General features: G+C 39.2%; 1 protein-coding gene across 1 annotated transcript; it reads right to left on the bottom strand.

Annotated features, from left to right (window-relative positions):
- Nucleotides 1–3,037: 3,037 nt before the first annotated feature.
- Nucleotides 3,038–10,297, bottom strand: LOC139144702 (uncharacterized). The gene is made up of 3 exons (XM_070715427.1): nt 10,144–10,297; nt 5,544–5,650; nt 3,038–3,592 (listed from the first exon to the last, which is right to left on the bottom strand). Exons 1-3 carry the CDS (start codon nt 10,271–10,273, stop codon nt 3,113–3,115), a joined length of 717 nt encoding a protein of 238 aa, XP_070571528.1. The 5' UTR covers nt 10,274–10,297; the 3' UTR covers nt 3,038–3,112.
- Between the last annotated feature and the right edge of the window lie 78 nt (nt 10,298–10,375).

Here is a 10,375-nt window from a genome sequence, read left to right as displayed (position 1 = left end):
CTCCGGGGTGGGTGTGGCATTACTTTCTGTGCAGGTGGGTGCTAAGTGGTTAATTTAGGGAAAGATAAAAGCAATTATAAAATTCCATAACATAAATCTGTTAAAAAACATAGAACAGCTATTTAGTTTCTGAAAGCTTGTAATGCAGATGTAAAATCAGTAAAAGTAGACTTATTTCGTGCTTGCCAGTCTGAGCATTTTTTGATAGAGGTCATTGAGAGTCAGATATATTGACCATTATATACAGGTTTTGTACCAAAATGGAGCAATTCCATGTGACCACTGACCACATAAGAGAGGTGGCTGTTCTGTAGATCTCAGGGCCTTTAACATGTAAAATGCCACGGGACTGCCACAAAGTGACCACTAAAGAGAGGTGACTGCTCTGTAAGGGTGACCACTATGACAGGTTTGACTGTATCACCTATATTGAAGTAATCTTCCTTAAGACCACCCCTACAAACCTGCATACCAAATTTTAAAGCAATCTCACGAGAAAAAATGTGCCAAAATACAAATTTCACCATTTGAAGAAATCTTGTCTAAGTTACCTGTCTGAACCTGAATACTAAATTTCAGAGAAATCTGACAAAGGGTTTCAGCATAGATTTTTCCTGGCCAAAACATAATATTCAAGATTCATTTACTTATTCAGGACTCAGAATTCCAAGTATGTGATTAGTGAAATCAATAATGTAATTGGTTTTATCAACATTGAAATAATCTTATTACGATTTGAAGTTTTTACATGTTATACTGATATTTTAGCAGCTGAAATGATCACCTTCATATGCTTGATCATCTTGTACAAAGACAGACGCTGGTCCTGCAGTAGACATTTCTACGTTTCGCACAATATTGTCTTAAACCAGAGGAATCTTTGTAGTGCAAATTTTTGTACTTTCTCCTTTGATTTCTCACCCAATTGCACAGCCTTTGCTTCACTGTAGCTTGTAGAGATCAAGATATAATGAACAAGTCATTGACAATGACACAGTCCCCACTTGTTAATGGGTACTTTAATTACAAGTCCTCTGAGAGGAAAGAGTCATCATTAATTAGGTCTGTGATTAAAAATACTGCGATACAGATGGGGCTTAATGGCCAAAAATGAGTTCAATGGTGGTGAAAACATAAAACCAATGTAAGCCGTCATACTGATTACAAAATGTCATTAAAATGAATCGATCAGTACTTAATCGACAGGATGCTGCCAAATATTTTGCATCCTTTCCTAACACTGACAGATTATCACTGGTACCATATTTCATAAAGTTTGATGCAGTACTTTGGACATTCACCCTAAAAAGAAAAATATATTATGTAAATGCAAACTAGCAATTAATTATACATAAATGATACCACTAAGGGGCCGTCGATAATAAAAGCTGACACACAAGAAACGTAATTCCTTCGTTTTACTTGAAACCCCCTCCCTCCCCCCCTCAAAACAAAGGTTCTTATGCGAAATCAATTTCGTATTATGATGCCGTTTCTGACAAACCCACACGCACCTCTCCAATCCACACACCATGGTTTCAACAATTTCAAAAGTAACATGGCATGATATTTTCACTTATATATGGTAGGGAAAAAAGATTGTAATTCTGATTGAAGGCTGAAAACTCCCAACCTCCACTTGGACAAGTAATTTCTAAACTGCATGCCTAAGGCCTAAAAGTACCTGTCCGGCACAAGCAGACAGGCATTATTTTGAGCCCTGTACAAGGATGTACATAATTTTCAAAAATCCTCTCAAATCTACAGACTGGCTTAAGAATGAGCAGGGGCCAGACTGAATTCAGCTTTACAGCGGACGCCAATTTGGCAGTTTCTCTGCACTCTACAGATGAGTCAATGCATGCCAGTTCAAACTATATTGTTGATCACAGCATACATGACGTCCTCGTGTCAAGCTTTGGGGGTTTTTAGACACTGAAATTTCACCAAAAAGTCATTTCTGTATCTGGAGATTGTGTAATCACTTTAATTTGAAACAGCCATATAAAACACTGTGTCAGTTAAGCTGGGAAATCTAGGCTGAGTTTTACTGTCTTTTATCTTTGGTTGTCGATCAGTATCAGTGTATTGCAGCCTGTATAGAGAGATCCTGATGTAATCAAGGCATGAGTTCATACAATTGTATCTCTGTCGACGTTGATTTGCCTTACAATGGATTTACAGGTGAGAAAGAGCATCATAGAAAAATAGTTGACAGGAGTTTCCCAATTAGCTCCATGCTCAAACCAGTATTGCAGCAGAAATGTATTACCTGCTCAGCACTGTGAACGATGTCATAGTGAAATACCAGAGAACCGGGCTTATCCACCAGTAGAAATTCACTGGCCGGCCAAGTGTCAAATCAGGGCCTCTCTCAGTACAACAACAGTGTCTTTCACTGGAGATACTAACTGGCTGGAACTTAGTCGTTCCGTGTGAATGTTTCTAATTTTACCATGGAACTTGACTTGAACTTGAAACATTGCCATTGCTGTATCCATGTGCTCTTACACTGACATTTGTTTACTCTGCAAGCTCAGGAAATTTACCATTCAAGTTTGGTAAAGTATGCCAGGTGATGTGACTGCATACAGGAAAATTACTTCACAATAACAGTATCGACGCACGTAACAATGCAAAATAGGTTCCGTAAAAAATCGAGTTTGAAATTATTATTACAATTACAGGTCTTAAAATAGTATGATTTCATTTCATTTCTTGTCATGCACTTTCGGCATCAAAATGGTTTCTTCCAGGAAGGGGAGCCAGAAATAGAAGGGAGATCGAATGGAGATAACACAGGCCCAGTGCATGTTTATCATTAACCCTTTCCCTACCGAATTCATATTTCACCACCAGGTTAAGATGGTTGAAGTTAATGAAACACACCATATTCCATAAATGGTGTATTTTAACGTAATATTGAACATGTGAAGGCTGTTGAAAGCATAAATACTGTAAATTGATTTTTATGGACTAAAAATGCTATAACAGACCAAGCCAAGTGGGTGAAAATCCATCATGTTTTTCGTGTTCAATACCGCTTTGATGGGGAAGTGATACTGTCTGGCAGGAAAAGGGTTAACACTGACCAAAGTACTCGGGTGTTTTCCTAAGGATATTGGAAGATTGTGAGGGAAATCGATAGGGGCTTATCGAAGTTGGTCTCCAGTACAAATTGGCGTCCGCTGTAAAATATATCATGTTCTTGGAAAGTACTCACATGTTTGTCACCTGTCCTGTCTCTTAGGGCAGGGTACTTGTCAACGAGAGCAACAGCAATTCTACCGTAGTCATTTCCAAGTTCAGAACAAAGAGAAGTGTAGAATCTTCCAGCCTCAGCTATGAAATCACAATCAGTTTGCTGATTTCTTCCGAGTTTCCCCAATGCAATATCCATTTCCAATGGAGCAGACAGTTTTGGAAGAGGAACAGGGCTTGGTATCTTACCGCCTCTCTTCCATCCAGGTGGCACAAAGGTCATGGTTGAAGACTGCAGCACATCAGCCTGCAGACTCTGAGAAGTTGAGGGGTTAGCCTCTACTTCTTGGGAAGTTACTTCCTGTGTGTTCCCTTTATTTTGTTCAGGAACCTGTAGGTGAATAGAACACAAAAAAATACCATAGTTCATTTTATCCATTAAGAGTTGAAAACGATGTACCTAAGTGAGGTAGATGAAGGTGAGAAGCAAGTAACAAGCGCAAACGTACCGGCTCCATAATTAAATATTTACAGCTACTTTGGTCAATCTCTATGAAATAGTAAATTAAACTATAATTTTGGGAAACTTCCACTGATTTAAAATCATCAACATCCTCATTTCTAAAAATTTGTTTCAGACAAATGCGCAGACGCATGACATAGTCACGTACAACATTATCATCTAATAAAACTATAACACTCAGGGTTCAACACATTCACGCTGGCCCACTATCCTGAGTCCAGTAATTTACTTGAAGGACCTGTAAAATGATTTTATGGGTAGTGCACGGGATAGTAATTTTTCGGCATTGTATTTAACAATAAATAAAGGTTTACCAGGCCTTTTGTTTTGAGGCAAGCCATTAATCTGCTCACCTGCAGCTCGCAAAACAATGTAATACATAATTACAATGACACTCATGATAGGGAAAATACGTGTGACAAATGTGGATCATCATGTTATCGAGATCCAATATAGAGAAAAATGCCAATGACATGAGTGCCACATGGCACTGCATATCACAATTAGCCAAAACAAATGTTTAATTTCTGATCGAACAGTTTAAATAGCATAAAGTGATTCATACAATGCTGGTGAACCTGCAGTGACTGCCACCCTATCGATGACTTAATCCGATTGGTGATTGGCTAATCGTGGAAATAATATTATGGTAAAGTGTCGCCATTTTTGGAAATGACCCAGACTGATTATTGTTTTCAGCAGAGCTATTCAGCTACTCTCTTAAAGGCACATGGGCTGTAACTTTTGGCATTATTTTCATGATTTTATATATTTAGATTAAAATTAGTTTCTAGAAATGTTTTTACTCAGAGATGTTTACCCAAGTATAATTATATATAATAATATATAATTATGGAACTGCATGGGGAAGGTTAAGTAAGACAAATGATAAATGGGTGCCGCACTGAAATATGGCCGCCGCCATACATGATAAACAGTGTAAATGGTGCGTGTACACCTTTGAATCTTTACAAATACAACATGTTGCAACCCACTGAAAAGACAGGAAAGGGATTCACTCAACTTTGACAAAAAATTCTGTTTTTCACATAACATGGCAAGATTTGAAAATGGCGGGAAATTAAAATGAAAAAAATCTGTTCAATTTCTTGCCTATTCTGCCACAAGCAAACATTGTTGATGCATAGTTAATGACTAAAACGTTCAATTTGCAGATTGCAATGAATATCTGAGGAAACATGAGGTACCTTGAGGTTGCACAAATTTCTGAGAGTTGCAGCTCATGGGCCTTTAATTTCAGGGAAATTTGTTTTATCACTCATCTGACTATTTTCAGGGGAGATCTTAAATCATTCACGTGGATGATTTCAGGAGAGTGAAATTTAGCTCGCCTGCTATATTCCATGATAGGTCCTGATTCCCATGCTTGATTGTCATAGGACAGTAGAGCAGCACTTACTACACAATCAGAAAGGACCACAAAATTTCTGGCAGGACCACTACCATCAAAATTTTTACTGGTCCTGTTGTAGAGTCTGGTTTTTACTAGCTTTGATATCACAGCGGTGCTAGTGGCGGCTATTGAACGCCACAGTGTCAGTGACCCTTGACCCAAGAGCATTCGATAGCTGTCACTCCACAAAGCTGCGATATCACAGCTAGTTTTTTTTAGATGTGAGTTGAACCCTGACAGAGTGTAATTGATATTAAAATTTCCAATTTGCAAAGTCTTTGGAGTTAGTGTGCAAAAAATAAAAACAGGGCAGAGAGACTGCAACCAAATGACCTAGATGCATTGCTTGTCTGTTTTTATAACTGTTGATATTATAGCGCTTTGGGGACTATACTTGTAAAATACCTGAGGCAGTAATTCCAGGAGCTTCCTACGTAACCCAATCTCTGGTATCATTTCTACACATTCTTTATAAGTAATGGACATCAAGACTTTGCCATCTATGTAATTATCTAATAACAGACAAAAGAGAAAAATGAACTGTGTGATGAACTGATATTACCAAATGAGCGCACTTTGAATAATGGTACACCTTCATGCATTCAACAAAAACTTCCCTTAACCTTTCTTCTTTTTACTTTCTCTGGTATTAAAGAAATGCAGTACTTTTGCTTCTGAACTTGTATGCAAACCACCATCTTGAAATCTTGTCAACCACATGTGCATGGGACAGCGCTCGAAATTAAATTTTTTCCCTGGTTGTCCTATTGGACTACCATTTTCTGAAGTTGGTAGCCCAGTGACAAGGTCTGGTAGCCCATGCATGAATGACGATTTTTTTTTGGAAAGGATATTTTAATTTATATCTAGACAACGAAAGACTTATTTTGCATGATTCTATCCAGGAAGTGAACTTTCTAGTCATTTGACATCAATACCTGCAGATCACAGCCTTAGAAGAACCGTGACGCCTCAAAGTTTGATGACCTATTCACACATACGCAGAGTGTATATGCAAAATTTGATGGTTGCCATGACAATGACTTTTCACTCAGCACATGTAAACATAACATGGCTAAAAATAGATTGCCTATGTATGAATTTCAGGATGACAACTTGGTACATGCAGTCATGTTCCTAATACTTTCAAGGCAATTTTGGCTATATTTCTCAACCATAGTACACTATCATTGGATAATCTCGTACACTTCGGAAAGCGTAATTTGTGGAGGCCCGACAGATTTATCTTTGCAGTTTGAATAATTTTGTGTTTAATTGTAATTGATACATTGTGATTAAATAACTATGAAAATGAATTTTCATTGGCCATCATTTTCCGAGCCTGCCATCCAAGTACATCAGTTTGTCGCAAGAAATTCAACTACACTGTCGCCTTTTAATTTGCATAACAAAGTCACAGGCGTTTGTGTCCAGCTGGGTTGACTGTATGAACGTCGGTCATCTCACAGCTATCAACATCATGTCACTCACTAAGTAATTTCATGTCTAAGGCTTTGGTAGTCCGTGTGAGCACTATTTCATGGGTTTTGGTAGCCCAAGGAAAAAGTTGGTAGTCTGTGGACGCAGGACTACCGCTAATTTCGAGCCCTGTGGGAGATGCACTTGCAGCAATAATTCGTTCAAATAGCTGAGTTTACGGTTTGCAACTTATACGACAACTTACAGTGACAGACTAGAATGAACACAGATAAGTGCCAGTTCCATGAATTCAGCACACTAACAAATTAAACAGTAAGGCACACTAGACCAAAAGGTGAATTTTCTCCTGATCAGGAGAAAAATTGACCTCCTAATCTGGAGAATTTCTCCCGATACGGAGACTTTTTGTGATAGAGTAGTTCTGCGTAATTTAACAGACATTTGCTCATTTAGAAAAGTGTACCAGGATGTTCATTATCAAATTTGATGGTGGGTTTACCATTGTTCCGAAAAAGTTCAACATTGCTCTCTTAGTATATCTTCACATTTATTCATACCCTCTGTAGAAAAGGCTGCACAGCAAATTGTCACTTTATATGAAAAATGTATTTCCAAAGTGTGGTTCAACTCAACTGCACTATTTATACTCCTTTGCATCTATCATCAAGAGCTCAACTTCATGTGAATATTGATACATCTCATGAATTCATAAGTGTGTTTCCTTTAAAAGTTCATGAGTTGATAAGAAATTTCCTAAGAAGTTCCAGACGCTGCCGCGCTGGCGTCAGGTTTATGTAAACATGTACATACCTGTGTAGCTGACTGTGTGTACCTAACCGACCGACGTGAACGTCATATTCCTAAGCTGCATTACATACGTACCGTTATTAAGCGATTCGTGTGATTTGTTCAAAAATAATGGGCAATATTTCAATACCACAACTGAAATGTGAATATGGTACATGATAACAACAGATCACAGTTACAAAAATAGTTTTGGCAGCATAGTTGACAATTGCAACATTGTACAACTGCCTGTCTGCATGCACAGTGCACACTTCCACTGACAAAATGCAACGTGGTTTCCGACACCATTTCTAACGCGAAGACGCTTCTTAGAACTTCACTTGAAAAGGTGTTTCTTATGGTGAAATTGCATCGATGACTGTAGTCTATAACTTAACAGTGCACAGTATCTGCTGTAAGTATGAGAGAACAGGCCCTGACAGCCGGTGGTAGACCAGTGCGAGAACGCACCAGAGTTGTGGACAACGTTCTCCAACATATCAAGTTCTACCAAGGGCGGCAACCAAGTATTTACTTACACGAAATCAGAAGAAACTTCTTGATGATAACGTATGTAAGGCCGAAAACGTGCCATCGCTGGCAACAATCCACCAAGCAATAACCAAATAACTGAGCATGAGTAGAAAGAAAATATCAAGTCTTGCCACCGAATCAATGACTCCAGCTATCGAACAATACCATACACTGGAGTTCATAGAAACTGTTTCTGACTACAATATAAATCAAATTCATTAGTTTGATGAGTCTTCATTGATCCGAACTACAGACAAACGTCGTTTTGGACAAGCAGAAATCAGAACATCAGCAGTTGAAATACAACGGCATGCATCGAACACTACATACACGATTAACCTCCTTGTCAGTGCTACGGTTGTCGATCATTCTGATTTGATTGTTGGCCCTTCAAACGGGTTGGAGTTACTGGACTTTTTCGATGAGGCTGTTCAAGTTACGGATAATTTTGGAAATCAGTGTTTGGCTGTCGGTGACTGTTTGATTATGGTTAATTGCTGTTTCCACCACACGCGATGTGTTGAACAAAATCTCCAACAAATGTTGCAGGAGAAAGGGGTTTGACAGATTTACCAGCCACCATATAATCCCCAGTTCAACGCTTGCGACCCGTGTTTCAACTTATAAAGAGTGAGCTTAGATCTAATCAAGATTTCGCCTACATGTTCACTGAACTAGCGACTGCTAATCTAGCCCTGCGTACAGGTCTGTGTGGTCCCGGCGTTATACGGCCTCCACCACAGCCCTGCAACGGTCCATAGAGATAACGGGCGAGATTAAAAATGGCGATCTCAATGGGTAAACAACTTGTCGAGTACGTTTTGTTTCAGAAAACGAGCGGTTTTGGACGTTAGAGTAGTTAAATCGCATCTTTTCTGGGGTCGGTTAGAAGGTAAAGGTAAGCTGGAAAGGATTTTGCCCCGACAGAGTAGAATTTCAGCCAAAAAGACCATTTTTCATTGCGGTCCGGATCCGGACTGCAGATAGCCAGTTCTCTCCATAGACCATTGCAGGGCTGTGGTGGAGGCCGTATAACGCCGGGAACACCCAGACCTGTACGAAGGGCTACTGCTAATCATGCCATCGCAAACATTACTCCCCGTGCTTGTCGTTTCTTTGCGAGATGTGGTTTCATTTGAAAATGGGACTATCATCATTCTAATAATTGTAACTATAAGTTACGCACGTACATTTGCATGATTTATGCGGGTGTGAGGAAATGAACCAGCGCAATGTTGACTTTAAAGTGAACCAGTGCAATGTTGAGTCTCAAAATGAAAGTTTCACTACAAGTTTTTCTCTCTTGAAATGTGAATCTTAGTGTCCAATTTCACACATTAAAGCGTTTCTTTGTTGGCCAGGAGTCTGCATAGCACAGTGCAGAGCATAGGCAAGCGACCTTCGGCAATTGCTTGGTTACCAGATGTAAAATTTTATTTCAACATGGCTAAAAATAGCAGTAGAAGTGGTCTCGAAGTTGACATTTGTTGATCGTGAAATCGAGATTTCTGATGGTCGAGGATATTGTTCACCAGATACAAAGATCTTTGTTCACCATAGCATTGGAAGAAAACATTAATTTAAACACAAATTTCGATGACATTTTCACGTACAAAACTCATTGGTACCATGTAAAAACAAGGTAGATGGTCTATGTACAAAACAATGAAAGTCTAAAGCATCGATGATCGAGCGTTCCCGCGACCAATGTGCATTCTATGTAAGTCAAAACAAATGTGGCGCACGCGTGTTGTGTGCCCCAGCAAGTTATATTTGTTTGCGCCGTTTTTCTGGTGAGTTTGTAGCTATATCATTATTATATGGTTGAGGCGGTAAACTCTTTGAGGAAGTTTCTTACCTACTCATGAAGTTTCAAAGGAAACACACTGATGAATTCATGAGGTGGGTCAATATTCACATGAAGTTGAGCGTTCGATGATAGATGCAAGAGAGTGTAACGTCGAAGTCAATTCATTCATTAACATTTTGGACAAAGTCTCCCGATCAGGAGAATTCTTTCATTTTAGAGAAAATCTGTCATCGAGTAGCTGTATCTAAACACATGTAACATGGCTAGGAAGTCTCCCGATCGAGAGATTCTCTTCAGATTGGGAGACTGAGAGCATCCTCCTTGGTCTGCTACCTCCATGGGTGTGTAGTGTGCCTTGCTGTAAAATGCATCTTCGTGTATCCAAAAATCTTCCAAATTATACTTGTCAAATGAGACATTGAGAAAAGTACTTACCTTTGAATCTACTCACAAGAACTGCTAAACCATGAGTCTTAAGCCATGCTGCCACCTCATCTTCCGTAAATTCTTTACAAAGATCGCTCATCTTTATGCCTTTCCTGCGTGTGGGAAACGTTCGCGCCATACACCAATCCAGGCCTCACCAATCTGGATAATAACCGTCAACAACAGGCGCGTTTTTCTCATTGGTTGAAAGCGCACATGTGGTATTTACGGTAATCTCGCA

The sequence above is a fragment of the Ptychodera flava genome, chromosome 12 (genome assembly GCF_041260155.1).
Source record: "Ptychodera flava strain L36383 chromosome 12, AS_Pfla_20210202, whole genome shotgun sequence".
Lineage (NCBI taxonomy): Eukaryota > Metazoa > Hemichordata > Enteropneusta > Ptychoderidae > Ptychodera > Ptychodera flava.
The sequence above is the reverse complement of the archived record's forward strand: the minus strand, read 5'-3'. Positions and strand labels throughout refer to the sequence as shown.